Genomic DNA, 15,980 nt, shown 5'->3' with positions numbered 1-15,980 from the left:
CTTTCGCTTCGCGGGACGCGGAGCGAAGCCCGGGCAAAGGGTGGGCCCTCTGTGGCCCTCAGAGGCCAGAAGAGGACGGGCCGGGCTACCCCACTTGGTGTCATCAAAGGAGGAGGTACAGAGACGTTTCATCCTTTTTAATCATTATCTTTTGAACTGTTTGAACTCGTTTTCTTTTGTTTCCGGGGTTCTGCCTCCAAACTAATATGTCCATCTGGGAAGAGCTGCATGCCCTGTGTGGCACAAATTATGTCCCGGATGCACCTACCCCCCCCCATAGCGGGGAGAGACACTGATCAGATAATCTGTACGCCCCTGGATGTACCTTCATCCCCCGAAACAATCCTCTCTCAAGTGGATACCGATCAAATGTGCTGTAGCCCTTTCTTATCCCCCCCAACCCAACCTCACTAGCGTCGGATAAGGCTGGGACTCGAACAAATGATTCTGCATCCCCCCTCCAATCGACCCTACTAGCCCAAATCGAGCGACTGCTAAATGCTGCTTTATCACCGCTGGTTGCAAAAATCAATGAGTTGGGGGACAGGTTGATCAGGATAGAAAAAATTGTAACAAGGACCCATCCACCAACTGAAAACACTATTACATCCATATGCCCTACTGTCACTAACATCCAAGAAAAGCCGATGAACATTGCTACCAGGAAAGTTCAAACTTCTGATTCCCCCATTACAACACGCATTCCAAGTGGCCGCAATGCTACTTTTAATTCCGGACATGCCCCTCACAGAGTTCCTAGGATTTCTCGAGAAAGAAGGCATCGAATTGATCTACCCCCCGAAGCCGCCCCATATGTCACCGTCCTCTCTGGGGTCCCTGCACTCAGTTCAGGCAAACGAGAATTACACCAGGACCTGCTGAATAAAGCCATCTTCGGGCTCAAAAACAATAGACCGTTACCACCTGCCCTAGATGGCGGGATCCTGAGCGTCAGGAGGGTGGGGTGGCTAGGTTCGGTGCCCAAGGATATTCCGGGGGACTTGATACTAATTAAATTTAAACACAGGAACATTGCCACTTATTTGCGATCTACCCAGCCCACAGTTGGAGACGGTCCCATCTGTATCTGGGACCTGTATGATTTTTACCCTGGCCCCCAAGCACCGAATCATAATACACGGTGAAAAAGGGGACTCTGTGTATCCTGGGTTATTACTTTGAATTGCCGATTCGTTAAATTATTTTAGTTTGTTTTAAATAGTTAGTTTTCCTTTAATCTTGTAATGAACTGCTGAGTTATTTTTGCATGTATGTATTTCATTCTGTTGCTTTTATGGTTTTAAATTTAAAAGCCGAATAAAGCGTATTTGAATTGAATTGACCACTGCCATGGGATGATTTTTCTGCACTCCATCAATGTTTGTCACCTGGTATGTGGCACCAGGTATAAGTTGCCTTGAGGGGACTAGGCTCTCAGTCACCATGGTGAAGCTAGCCCCTGTGTCTCTATAGGCCTCAACTTTCAGACCATTGATGAGGGGCTCCTGTCTGTATTTGTCCAAAGTGTTGGGACAATCAGTGAAGTTGGCAAACCCCATGCCAGTTTCACAGACAAGAGTATCTGAGTTAGGGGACCTGGTTAGGCTGGAGTCCCCAGGAACTCCCAAAGTAAAACCACCCAAATTCTTGGGGGCACTCCCACCACCTGGGGGATTACTACTAGTAGTAACAGGAGGCTTGGGAGTGTTACTTGGGGGGTATGTTCTCCTTATTGTGGTTCTTTGGGCAACTGCTGTCAGTTTTCCAATAGCCTACCTGCTTGCAGGCATGGCAATAAGGTTTCTTCTGGGTAGAGGAAGTGTCTTGGGACCCACCCCCATTCTTAGATTTTTGGGGTCCTAGGGAAGTCTTCTCTGTAGATTTATCCCCACCTTTCTCTTGAGCCTTGGTAGTCTCTTTCATTTGGTCACCACCCTGATTCTTAGGCCTAATCCTGGTTCTGACCTATTTGTCTGCCCTCTTACCCAATTCTTGTGGAGAGATCAGATCAGAGTCCACCAGGTGCTGGTGCAAAAGCTGGTTTTGACAGTTATTTCTAGCTCTTGGCTGGACCAGGAGGTCCTCTGCCACAGCGGCCTTAGCCGAGTTACACTGGCTCCCACTTAAGCAACGAGTGGCTTTCAAGGCCCTTTGCCTCGTCTTTAAAGCGCTGCACGGAGCCGGGCCCAGACCTCTGCAGGCCATGTTCACCTGGTACACCCCCACCAGAAACTTACGCTCTGCCTCAGCCTGCCTGTTAATAGTACCCAGATATAACAAAGTCAGGACAGGGGGCAGATCCTTTAGAGTTGCTGCTGTTAAACTGTGGAATAGTCTGCCCCTCGAAATCCGCCAAATATCACAACTCCTCCCCTTTTGGAAACGCATCAAAACCTGGCTATTCCCATGTTAAATCCTAATCACTTGCTCCTGTTTTTTTTCAGTCTCCTCAGTTTAAAGAGTATTCACTAGCGCCAGGAAACCTGCAAGGTGTCAGCCGCGCACTACAAATGTTTTAAATAATAAAATAAATAAATAATTTAAGATTTGCTCTCTCATTATGAGATTGTACAATCCTGTGTAATTAGTAACTTTACTTCCCAATAACCAGCCCTCCAGAGCCTTAGTAGCACAATCTACAAAACCAGTCCAATCCTGAGCCTGAGTTTTCTGGGTGTCTCTGAACATCAACCTGTACTGTTCAGTGGTTAAGCCAAACCCATCAATCAGTGCATTTTTCAGGACATGGTAGTCATTAGCATCCTCATCTCTAACAGTGAGGAGCTTATCTTTGCCTTTGCCTTCAAAGGAGAGCCACAATATAGCTGCCCACTGACTCTGGGGTACCTGCTGTACTTTGCAGGCTCTCTCCAGAGCAGTTATCCACTTGTGGATATCATCTCCTGTCTTATAGGAGGGCACTATTTTACTCAGGTGTCTATTATCAAAACTGCGGTCTTTATCCTTAGGGATATTGCTGCCACCAGTGGGTGCTAACCCACTCAACTGCTGCTCTCTAGCAAAGGCAAGCTTCTCTTTGGCAAGGGCAAGTTCTTCCCTTTGGATCCTCAGATTAACTTCCTTCATCTTTGCTTCATGCTCTCTCCTCTGAGGGGAAGTCACTCTCCTCTGAGCAGATGCATGAGAGTGCACAGATCTATTGGAGTCCCTAGAAGGAGATCTATCTCTCCTAACCCCAAAGTTAGGCCTGCTAAGGGTCAGCACTGGGGGTCCCCCAGTTCCTTCCTTATGTAGGTCTAAGTTGGCCCTTGTAAGTCTGCTGACTAAAGGTTGCCCATTGTCTGCCTCATCCTCAGATGCATCCCCTTCTTCCCTATCTTCATTCTCTGTTTCAGGGAGGTTGGAGTCTGGATCACCAGGAGTACCTTCTAAGGGGGGATGCTCCCATCTGGATTAGAGGGGCCTGGGTTAGAGGCCTTTCTAGCATCATATGTCTCTAAGAGACCTAACAGAAAAGGAGTGGTAGGGTTGGAACCCTGTTTCAATTTCCTGGAGGTACACAACTGTCTCATCTCCTGGAAACTGAGAGCTGCATATCTGGAAAGGACCTGTGGAGGGTCACTAACCACTAGGGGAGTCTCTGAAGTTTCTCCATGGGTAGACATGCTTTCTAGTGAGGTGTAAGTGATGCACCTACCTACACTATGGGTTTTCCTACTGATCCCTTGCTAAGAGTTGTAGTCCGGGTGTGCTAGGCCCTTTCTACTACAACAGCTGGTTCAGTAGAACTCAGAGTATTTCTAAGCTTGTTATATGTACCTATAGTACCTTATGTGATCTTTCAAATGATATTTCAAGATTATACGTGGTAAAAACACCAGCAAGCTCAAATCCCAACCGCTGCACACCAATGTGAGAAGTTGGCCTGATATATGATGTTCACTAGTTCTAGTGGCCACCTTGTATCAGTCCAAACAACCCTTATGATGATTGGTTGTAAGTCAACCTTATAGACCAGCTATCCTAATGGTAGCATGGACAAAGCAGTCTTAGGCTAAACTCTTTTGGCATGTGAAGCCAGCTGTTTTACCACAATATAACCCCTTGAATACCAGATGAAAGGACACCACACAGGTTGTTATGAAAATAAACAGTATATTTATTAATAACAACACCTCTGAACTCTTTAGGAGATCAGAGGGCTAAGCACATGACAATCTCTTAAGAAAAATACGACAAGTTGCACAAAATTACAATGGTGCCCTAGGGGCACGGCAAACCATATACTAAGTAAATGGAATGTGAGAGTCAATGGAAGAAATGGAGCTGTCCAGAGGCTGCAGGACCGCTGGGACTACGCTATCCTAACCTGAGGTAAGAAATAGGAGGCCCACGGGACGCGGGTGCAGAGTGTGAACTCACACGGGGGATGTGTAACAACGTCTATGGACAGTACAGTTCAAGTAAAAGGTAAGTACGGACAATCCTGACTAGTTAGGACTAAAACGACGGTGGAACTGGACACTAGGAGAGTCAAGCTACCCTTGAGCACCGAAATGCTCTCGTTACCTCACCCACAGGCTGCGGGTGCATAGGTGCGAAGCCGTGTCGGGTTCTCGCGTTGAAGTCAATGGAGCCTGAAAGAAAAGATGCTGCAGGCGACCAGGAGGAAGATGTCCGGTGCGATCCAAGGGTGGATCGGTGAAGAAGAAGACCTGAAAGCAGAGGGGACAATGTTCACAGTCACTAGCCAGTGACTGGAGTGGAACCAGGAAGGAACCAGATGTCGACGTCGCGATCAGGTGAAGAGTGGACGCTTGACTCTGCAGCCACGTGGACCAGGAGGTGTCTTCGACGACCAGGATGGAGGCACGAGCTGTCCCACGCAGGCTCTCGCTGTCGGCGGTGTTGGATCCGGAATCGGCGTCAACAGGCCTTGGCAAAGGCAACCCACGCGGTGAGTGGAGAAAGCGTCTGGTGCGGACTAGGAGAGTCCAGGGTGCCCCTCTTTTGGAAGGGAGCAAGGGCCAGTCTGGAGCAACCAGACCAGCAGCAAAGATTCAAAGGTTCGTCGTCTAGGAGGCCACTATCCAGCCGGCAAGTGACCAGACAACGCGTCGAGCAGCAACAAGCAGAAGGGCCCCACGCAGATCTCGTGGATGCTGGAGGGCTGATCTTCGGTGCAGGGGCCGCTCGGGGCAGGGGCTTCTCAGTCCCCAAAGCACTTGGTCGAGTTTACCTCTGGAGTCGTGCTGTAAGCGAAGTGCAGGTTCGTTCAAGATGGCCGGTCCCACGTGTCTCGTCGCACCCACGGGTCTCAGCTTTGCTGCAGATGTGAGTTGAGGTCGGAGAGGTCTGGGAATCCGGGTCTCGTCGGGCTCTGAAGTCTGGATCCTCAAGGGAGGACGACAAAGTGTAGCCGCTGGACGCTTGATGGTGCCTGCAGTTGCAGGGTGGACACTCCTTGCCCACAAGGGAGATTTCTTCAGTCTTCTGTGGAGCAGAACGTCGAAGTCCAGAGTTTTTTCTTGTGGAGTAGTTCAGGATTAATCTAATTTGGAATGGGACCAGCTCCTACCTTTATCCTGCTAAAGGGGGCTGTACTGCTGACTAGGTCCCTCCCCTGGGTGGGACCAGGAAGGGGGGTGGTTACACCCCCTATCCTTTCTCCGGTACCCGCTAGAGCTGGGGCAGGGATGCCCCAGCAACTGGTTTGAACCGGTGTATGCACAGGGCACCTTGTGTGCCCCAGGCATGTCTCATTCCTTTCAGGCCTATCCTACCCAATACACAAAATCCTGTCTGGGGTGGTGCTAGCACCTCCCAAGGCAGGAAACCCTTTGTCCAAGCCTCCCGCGCTGGAAGGACTCCCAGCAGCAGGAGGTTAGACTTGTGTCTGTGGTGGCAGCATCCATTTTGTGAGGCCAAGGTTCGAGTTAACTTTAACCGGGGTTCACAGTTACATACATGTCGCGTCCCTCTAGAAGGGTGGAATGCTACCCCCGTCGCCAGAATTGGCGAGGGGGTAGTATTCCAATTCGAATGACACCTTACTCGACATGTTTTGATAATGTTATACCAGAGTTAGCATTCAACCGCGAGGTCGATAATGCACTTAAGAGTATATGGTATAGCGTTATCATGGAACAGCTATTAGGACTTGGTTCCGCAAGCTGCAGACGGGCTCAGCTCATGCCAGAGCACCATCTCACATAATTCCAAGCACTCTGCCTTCAGGATTGTTAAGGCCTGCCATAGGAGTGACTGATAGGAGGATATGTGTCCATTTTAGGGTTAGATATAGGTATACTATATCTATAGCAAAGGGTGATTACACCACCTTGCCCCAGCTGTCGTGCAGCCAGTTGTGTCAGTTTTAGATGACCAGTCAGGGGTGGCATAATGCTTCATCCCCTGGTAGGCCCTGGGTACACCTATGCCCTGGGTACCTGTAGTACACTGTACAGGGACTGATAAGGTGGCCCAGTACCAATTGGTAAATACACCTAAGGTACATGGAGTCCATTTTACAGAGAGAGCAGGAAGCCTGGGGTCCTGAATAGCAGGATCCCAGGCCAACTAAGTCAAAAACCAGCAAAACACCAGGCACAAAGTTGGGGGTAACCATAGTCAGATATCCACCTTCCTACAGGCACCATATGAATGAAGTGTATTTTTGTTCCGAGAAGGTAGTAAACATCCTTAAATTCTGTCAACTCGTGCAAGCACAAGATCTGCCTTACATACAAATGGACAATTTTCTATTACTGTTTTAACTTGGCCACTCTGCGACCACACTGCACTACACCTGCAGTTAAATACAATGCATTTTATTTATTATAGGTATTTACATGTTTTTTTAAATTAAATTGTGTACTGACCTTGTCGTCTAAATCATCATCACTTTCATCGATTTCTTCTTGCCGAAGATTCCACTCATATTCTACGTGGACATGAGGATTGAGTTTTCCTGCCATGGCTTGGGAAAGCTAAGATTAAAAGAAACAAAGTTTATTGATTATTTCCACACCTAGCTTTATGAGGTCTCTTCAGTACCAATCAAACACACAGACTAATAATTTTTTCTAAAATGTTTATGATAATTTGCATTTTATGACAATATTTGTAATCATTTGTAAGTGTTCCAAACTTTTTTTATATAAACAGATATGGAGGACACTAGTTTTAGATTATTAAACTAAGACTGCTTCTACATTTTTTCAGCCTCCTAGTATGGTCTGGTTAGGTGGCCTAAGGCTACCTAACCAGACCTCATCCTGTTTTTACTGTGTGTAACACTAAAGTGAAAAACATGTATAATTAATCCACTATGAGGCAACAGGAGACACATTTACTACTACATCATTTTTGCCCAGTGTAAGGATGAGGGGAAAAGATGCACTTTTAAAGCAGGCTGAAAAAATACACTGTGTAGCTTTCAGTTATCCATTATCTATGTGCTAGTAGACTCTGTAACACAATATAAACAAGAGACTTAAGCTGCACAACTGGAATGCAGCAACCAAATCGGTGGCCAGGTGTGGCTTTATTATTTTAGTTTTAGGCCATTACCATGGAAACAACATTATTACATTGACAATGTCTGCCTGACAGAGAGAAAAGTCCCACATTTCGCCCTTCCTGACTCTGTCTCAGGAATTTTCATAGGTGTTAAATAAAAGGCTGCAGGTATGGGGATAAAGAGAAAAGGGAATTGCAAATCAGTTACTTCAAATTCTACAGCGTTAATATCAATATGCCACTTGTTAAAAGTTGCTTGTTAGCAGACTTTGGGACAAAGATGCTCCTAAGAAAATGTCTTGCCAACCACACTCCACCAAATGGTGCAAACAAGAGTTTATGTAACTGGCTCAGTCTGTGAGAGGTGAGATTTGGAAAGATAGAGAGGCAGTGTAGGAAACCCACCTTTCTATAAAGTGCACCGCAATGGAGTACACTGCACAGAGGTCGGGAAGTCTCTTATTGGTTTACAGACGCAAAAGAAGATGATAATAACGCTTTATTTCGTAGTAGTGTGAGTGAGCAGTTAGGCTTATCAGATGGTAGTGCTAAGCATTTGTTGTACTCACAGAGGCAATAAATGATACATACACTTAAAAAATGAAGTGGAGGCGGATCAGAAAAATACCACCTAATTTTATATAAATATTTAGACCAAGAACTTCAGGTACAAGGTAAATATTTTTCACAATACAGGAAAATCACAATAAATGCAGTAATAACAGTTGTGCGCAATCACACAACACATTTCCTAAGGAAAAAGGCAAGTGGAAAATGTTTTGCAGTTACTTTAGTGGTTCACCTTATAGAATCTGAAGGTTCAGGGGGAAAGCTTCAAAGTTTCAAGTCCAAGTCCTCGGGAGCTTCCCGATTTCACCGGGTGGCAAGGAAAAATGGGACTTTGTAGCTGGCATGCTATAAAGACAGGGGGCCACCTGCAAAAGCAAAGCAAAGGGGGACTTGCAGGCAGTACGAGGGCTCTCAAAGCACAGTAGAGGTCGCAAGGGCTCTGGGGCTGCCGCAGGAGCACCGCTGGTTTGAAGATGCCCAAGCTGGGTGCAGTGAAGATGTGCAGCTGGGCAACTGCACGCAAAGAAGCACCTGGCTATCAGGAGCTGGAACCTTGGAGTGACAATTTTGGAGCTACTGAGCCACTGCTGAGGTGCCTGTCCGGAGTCCTGATGTCCTTCGTCGGATGTTCGCTCACTGTAAAGTTGGAGTCTGCCTGGATCTGGTTTTGAAGGTTTTTGCAGCAAGAGTCCGGTACCCTGGGTATTCATGCTGCTCAGCTTCGGTGGGTCCTGGGGCCTCAAGACTTGGTGCAGAGGTTGAGCTGACCCTCCAGAGAAAGTGTACCTTCAGCTGGCACTTGGAGATGTCAGTCGAGCTAGGGGGCTGGACGACGCTGGGTTCAGGCTTTGCTGTTTTGGAGGCCTGCTGCTACAGAGAGATAATACCTCTATCTCAAGGGATTTTCCCTGGCGATTTGCAAAGTGCTGACGACTCTCCGGGGTTTGTGGAGGCTACACAGTGATGAGATGAGCTGGAAGATGGCGACTGTCGAGTTCTGTAGCAGCAGGCAGGAGTTTGCGCTTAAAGTCCACCACAAGGTCTGTAGCTTTTGGTCCAAGAGCAGTTCTTCATTCATCGTCTTCTTGTGTCCATGGATACTAGTTTCAGGGTCTGGGGATGCCTCCTAAATACTAAATGTAGAGATGTTTACAAGGGAGAGCTAGGTAGCGGCCAATAGGCTCCTTACCTGGGGTGCCTACACCATTTATTATGTCTACCTCCTGTGGGAGGGGGGACATAGCCCTAGCCCTGACTGGAAAAGTCCCACCATCTAGCAAGAACTATGTTAAGGTTCCATTCAGGGGCTGGAAGAGTCCTTGAAGTATTACTAATTTAAGTCCTTGCATAAACAACAGCAATTTTGAAGAACAATGAGCATTCACCATTTTGTATGTATGTGGCAATAGCGAATATGTGAAAACATTCAGAAGTATATGCAAGATGAACAAGTTACTTAACATCTGTAATGATCTTTCTAGTTGTGGCTTTAGCTAATCGAAGATTTTTCACCTTTTGACTATTCCCTAGGTGTTAGACTGGATCTGGAAACGTTTGAGCATTACGTCTGCACATCGATAGGCGGTGCCATGCTGCTCCGCATTGACACTGTTGTGCTCCAGAAATAACATGCTGGGCAAATATAGGTGGCACTCTCGCACACTGGCATCAGGTGCTTTGGAGGCTGTCCGCACCCCCAGATGCAGAGCCCCAAAAGCAAACTGGCGCGAATAGTATGCAGATTCCTAGACTTAGGATCTTATTAAAGGATAGAGTCTAATTCACGGAACAAGGAGGATCGGGGAAGAATTGTCTGTTAGATAGAGTCTTTACCAGAAACAGCATTACTGAAGGTAAGTAACTTGTTCTTCTGAAAGAGACTTTTAATCACAGATTTCTCACCTTTTGAAAAGATATCAAGACAGTACCTATTTGGAGGTAGGTCCATTAGTAGAGTTAAACTAAAAAGTCCTGTTGGACAGAGGCGGCAAAATGGCACTTTAAGCGAACATGGCTATCCAGACAGTAGTGCTTTGAAAATGTATGAAGTGACACCCACTTAGCTGTTTGACAGATTTCCAGGACATCTGTGTGCTAGCACAGTGGGAGCAGCCTTGGCAATGGTGGAATAAGCTTGCAGCCCATTCCGAGGCTCCTGTTAGGTCAATTCTAATGCAAAGCCCGATCAACCGGGAGATGGCCCTTTTCTGCTCTGCCTTGCCTTTTTTTCTTTGTCAAATCCCACAAAAAAGCTGATCGTCCACCTGGTGTTCTCTGGTATGTTCAAAGGAAAAAGTTCAGTGCTCTTTTGTGGTCCAAGTGTTGGGAGTCTCTTCTTCTCCTTAGAGGGGTAAGGAAAAGTAAAGAATGCAAGAAAGGTAATATTTTGACCGACGTGGAATGGCGTCACAATTTTCATCAAAACAGATGCTCGCGTCTGCAAAACCAGTTTGTCTGTGAAGGTGGTGGTGTTTGGCAGGTTGACAATGAGAGTTTAAAGCTCACTTACATGCGGTCCGGATGTTACAGTGATGAGTAGCACCATCTTGTGAGAGAGACGCCGCAAAGAATAGCTATAAAGTGGCTGAGAGTGAGTACACATCAATTATGTGAGGACCAAGGTAAGGTCTAACTATGGCATGACAAAGGTAGAGGGAGGGAACATTTGGTCTAGGCCTTGCAAAAAATGTATCACAACAGATGATTTAAATAATGAGGGCTGATCCGGCAACAGCTACCCTTTAACTCTACCCAGAGCAAAGTTCTGCTGAGAGAGAGACAAAAGAAATTTAAAAAATGACAGATAACTTTGCCTGGACGGTCAACCCGCATTGTGTCACAGGCCACACATTTGTCCCAACAACAGGTATATATTGGCTCTGTTGAGGGACGCCTGCCTGCCAATATTCCATCATACACCTCCCAAGAAAGGCTGAAGGTGTTCAGGTGTCACTGCTCAATCTCAAAGCATAAAGGCAGAGATTGAAAAAGCCAGAGTGCAGGACCCTGCCCTGTTGCTTTGAAAGCAGATCCTTCCGCAGGGGAAGCCTGATCGGAGGACAAATACTCATGCTTAGGAGCTCTGGATACCATACTGTCCATGTCCAATCAGGGTTCACTGAAATCATTTTAGCCTGGAGGGTCCAGATCTTCAGAACAAGGGCAGAAGAGGTATCAGTGGGAAGCATACAGGAGTGCCAAATTTCACCATAGGTGGAATTAATTTTCTAGCGAGACATGCCCTGGAAACTGACGGTGTGAGTTCTCGGTGGTGGGGAACCGTTAGAGCCAAGGCTCTCCCCATTTGAGGAAGATACCTTGCAACCCCTCGGGTAAAACTGCCACTCACGTTACGCTAGACATCGACAGTGGAGCTCGTCCACCCTGACATTCAAAGATCCTTCCAGGTGATTCAACACCAGGAAAGTTCCTTGATGGAATAGCCATTTCCTGAGGCATAGTACCTCCGGGCACAGGTTCCACAACTCCACCCTGCCCTGTTTTTTGCAATACCACATAGAGGTGGTGGTATCCGTAGGCACCTGTACCAGCCTCTCTATGACAGATGGAAGGCTTTCAAAGCCAAGTGGTTGGCCCTCAGCTCAAGCAGGATGACATGCAGCCAAGACCCTGCAGAGGACCAGAGGTCTCTGATCCCCATCCCTCCCAATTGGCCGCCCCAACCCAGGAATGACACATTGGTCACCGCTGTCAGTGCTGTGTGCATTACGTTGAGGGGTCTGCCGCAGACCCAATCACGGTCCAGTAACCACCACTGCAGATCTTTTCTAGTCTCCTCCCCTTGATGTTGGGCCCACGGAGTCTTCAGATCCCACTGCAGAGCTCGCATATACCACCAGGCATGCTTGACCAGCAGGATGCAACAGGCCATCAGTCCCAGCAGCCTCAAAATCGACCTCTGAAATTTAAGAGAGGCAGAAAGGAAATCATAGCCTGAATGTCCTGGACTCTCCTTTCCAGAGGAAAATCATGAAACCAAACCGTGTCCAGAATGGCTCAGATAAAGGGGAGCATCTTTGAAGAAGTCAGGTGTCACTTTGGCACATTATTAGTGAACCCCAAAGATAAAAAGAGGCTTACTATATTCAGGAATTAGTTGATGAGTGCCTACTTGTGTAACGATATATCTGTAAGAGACATTAGTTAGTGATGGATTCCTTACCTTAGAATATCCCCAGGCGTCAGACTGGATCCGGAATTTTTTTGCTTAGCAGTACCCATGCGTGTCGGTAGGCGTCGTCCACGGCTCCGCGTCCGTCGTCGGGGCGCCGTGATGATGTCGTCAGAGTACTTAGACGCCGCCTCCGCATGCTGACGTCAGTTCTTATACACAGCTTTTCCGCGCCAGATACGCAGAGCCATGATAGAACCAACACTGGTGCCATGAAACTAGGGCCCTGAAAGGGGATGACCTTAACCCTAGATATCGGTTCCCAGAACGGGGAGGATGGGTGGTCGGTAAGGAATCTATCACAAACTAATGTCTCTTACAGATATATCGTTACACAAGTAGTAACTTGTGCATCTGAAAGAGACACGTTAGTGATAGATTCCTTGCCTTAGAATAGATACCCCAGCAATACCAACCCCGGTGGTGGGTCTGCGAACCAATAATCACACCAGAAAGTCCTGGAGGACGGAACGGCCAAAGAAGCCATCCCTCCGGACTTGGCTGTCCAGGCAGTAGTGTCTCGCAAACGTGTGCAGCGAGGCCCATGTAGCTGCCTGACAAATGTCCTGCAAGGGCACTCCACTCGGCCCAGGGCAGTTGTAGTCGCCGTGGCCCGAGTGGAATGCGCCCTCTTCTTCTTAGCCAAGGAGTAACACGCCTGGAAGCACAAGATGATCCACCGAGAGATGGTCCGCTTGTGCACCGCCCGTCCCTTCTTAGCGCCCACGTAACCAACAAAGAGTTGGTCATCCACCCGGAACTGGCGTGTGCGATCCAGATAGTAAGAGAGCGCACGTTTTGGGTCCAGACGGTGGAGCCGCTCTTCCTCTTTAGAGGGGTGCGGAGGCGGAAAGAAGGTGGGCAAGGTGTTGGACTGCCTGATGTTGAAGGCCGTGACAACCTTGGGCAGGCAAGAGGGTCTTGTCTGCAACACAACCTTGTCCGGATGGACAGAGGAAAGGAGGTGTGGAAGAAAGAGCCTGGAGCTCACTCACTCTCCTGGCAGAGGTGATGGCAACCAGGAAAGCAGTCTTCAAAGTAAGAAGACGTAGAGGACAGTTATGGAGCGGCTCAAAGGGAGCACACATGAGATAGGTAAGAACAAGGTTCAAGTCCCACTGAGGCATCACAAATGGAACAGGAGGGAACATGTGTGTGATGCCCTTCAAAAACCTATTTACAATTGGGGACTTGAACAAAGATGGCTGATCAGGTAGCCTTAAGAAGGTGGAAAGGGCAGAAAGGTAACCCTTGAAAGTGCCCAGGGCAGAGCCCAGCTGGGCAAGAGAAAGAAGGAAGAGGAGAACCTCAGAAAGAGGGGCAGAGAGTGGGTCCACAGCCTTTGCTGTGCACCATGCCACAAATCTGTTCCACCTGCAGGCGTATACCGACTTTGTGGAGGGACGCCTTGCTGCCAGAATGACATTACAGACTTCAGGAGGCAAGTCAAATGGCCTCAACTGTCGCCGCTCAATCTCCAAGCTTGTAGGTGGAGACTGGACAGGTTCGGGTGGGGGACCGTCCCCTGCTGCTGCGACAGAAGGTCCTCCTGAAGAGGCAGACGAATCGGGGAATCGACAGACATGCTGAGTAGCTCTGGATACCAGTATCTTCGTGCCCAGTCCGGAGTCACAAGGATAACCTGGGTCCGGTCGCGCCTGATCTTCTTCAGCACTCTGGGCATAAGTGGTATAGGCGGAAAGGCATACAATAGACCGCAACTCCACTTGCGACGAAAAGCGTCGCCGAGCGAGTGCCGCCTTGGAAATTCCAACACGCATAACGGATGACATTGCGCGTTCTCTTCTATGGCGAATAGATCTAACCAAGGCTCTCCCCATTGCTGAAAGAGGCCTTGCCCCACGTCCGAGTTCAGACGCCATTCGTGATCCATCATGCACCGACGGCTGAGTTCGTCCGCCCTGGCGTTCAGAGAACCTGCCAGGTGTTGAACCACCAGAGTCACGCCCTGATGTTCCAGCCACTGCCAGAGGCGCAGAGCCTCCTGGCAAAGGGTCCACGACCCCACCCCGCCCTGTTTGTTGCAGTACCACATGGCGGTGGTGTTGTCCGTGAACACCTGCACTACACTCCCCCGGACAGAGGGGAGGAATGCCTTCAGTGCAAGCCGGATCACCCACAGCTCCAAAAGGTTGATGTGGAGCTGGGACTCCGCCGGAGACCAGAGGCCTCTGATCTTCGCCTCTCCCATGAGGCTCCCCCCTGTCCTGGAGGGACAGTTCCGTCACAACTACGTGCTCCGGTAGGGGTAGGGAGAGGGATCTGCCTCTGACCCAATCGCGGTCCGTGAGCCACCACTGCAACTGTCTTACAGTGCCCTCCGAGATCAAGACATGGTCGGACAAGTTGCCCTGATGCTGGGCCCACTGAAACTTCAGGTCCCACTGCAGAGCCCGCATCCGCCACCTGGCGTGATGCACCAGAAGGATGCAGGAGGCCATCAGCCCCAGAAGCCGCAGCGTCAACCTGACCGAGACTCGGGATAAAGGCTGAAAGATCAGAATCAGAGCCTGAATATCCCGAACCCGCTGTTCGGGAGGATAAACCCGAAACTGCGCCGAGTCTAGAACCGCTCCGATGAAGAGGAGCTTCTGAGAGGGACACAGGTGTGACTTCGGCACATTGTGAAAATCATCAGCTACGCTGACGACACCCAGCTGGTGGTGTCCCTATCCCACCCCAACCAAGAACCATCTAATCTCCACAGCTGCCTCTCCGAAATCCAGGGGTGGATGAATAACTCAGCGTTGAAACTCAACGGGTCCAAGACAGAAATTTTGCTTCTTGGTCAAAAAGGGCTCTCCCTTCTCCCTAACATCTGGCCCTCCTGTCTGGGTGAACCCCCGGTCCCCAAAACCGAGATCAAGAGCTTGGGAATCTGGTTAGAGAAAGACCTGTCCTTCAAAACCCAAGCCAAAAAAACTGCTGGGATTTGTTTTGGGCTGCTTAGATCAGTCAGGAAAATCCTCCCCCTGCTCCCTCCCATCTCCCGGAAATTGCTTATCCAAGGCCTTATTCTATCTAGGCTGGATTACAGCAATGCCATCTATCTGGGAGCCCCCGAAGCCACCTTCATCAAATTACAAAGAATTCAGAACGCCGCGCCCGGCTTCTCACCAACACCCTGGCCACATCATCGGCCAAACCAGCTTTGAAGCACCTTCACTGGCTGCCAGTAAGAGACCGAGTTAAATTCAAGGCTCTCTGTCTGGCCCATAAACTCTTACAGGAGAAAGGCCCCCCCATCCTCAAAAACTTTATCACGCCCTATAAGGCCACAAGATCCCTCCGCTCGGACCACGAACACCTCATTACAGTTCACAGAGTGAAAAAGGCCCGCACAGGCGGACGGCGATTCTCTGTGAACACGGCCAGCCTATGGAACACCCTCCTCCGTAAACTAAGGATGGAATCAGACCACCTCCGATTCAGGAAATTACTGAAAACACACCTCTTCCCCTGATCCCCCCTTTCCTTTCTCCCTGATTACCCACCCTCTCGACTGTCTTGGTCTCAGCGCTGGGATACTTACGGGTTACTATGCGCTCTACAAAACCCTAATAATAATAATAATAATAATGGAGAACCCCAGCAGGTGCAGGAGATCGGCCGTAGTCTGGAGGTGGCTGACGACTGTCTGGGGCGAGCCCGCCTTCAACAACCAGTCGTCGAGGTAGGGGAAGACTGAAACCCCTAACCTGCGCAGATGAGCTGC

At 48.8% G+C, this 15,980-nt stretch overlaps 1 protein-coding gene across 3 annotated transcripts in view; it reads right to left on the bottom strand.

Annotated features, from left to right (window-relative positions):
• Positions 1 to 15,980, bottom strand: part of ASAP1 (ArfGAP with SH3 domain, ankyrin repeat and PH domain 1) — a 2,040,747-nt gene that overhangs the window by 503,970 nt on the left and 1,520,797 nt on the right. For all 3 annotated transcript variants that reach the window (XM_078686749.1, XM_078686753.1, XM_078686750.1), the window contains one exon: positions 6,843 to 6,950. In XM_078686749.1, coding sequence (XP_078542875.1) covers positions 6,843 to 6,950 — 108 coding nt within the window. The remainder of the gene's footprint in view (positions 1 to 6,842; positions 6,951 to 15,980) is intronic.

This window comes from Lissotriton helveticus, chromosome 4_1 (assembly GCF_964261635.1).
Source record: "Lissotriton helveticus chromosome 4_1, aLisHel1.1, whole genome shotgun sequence".
NCBI classification, from domain to species: domain Eukaryota; kingdom Metazoa; phylum Chordata; class Amphibia; order Caudata; family Salamandridae; genus Lissotriton; species Lissotriton helveticus.
This window is presented reverse-complemented; position numbering and strand designations above follow the sequence as displayed.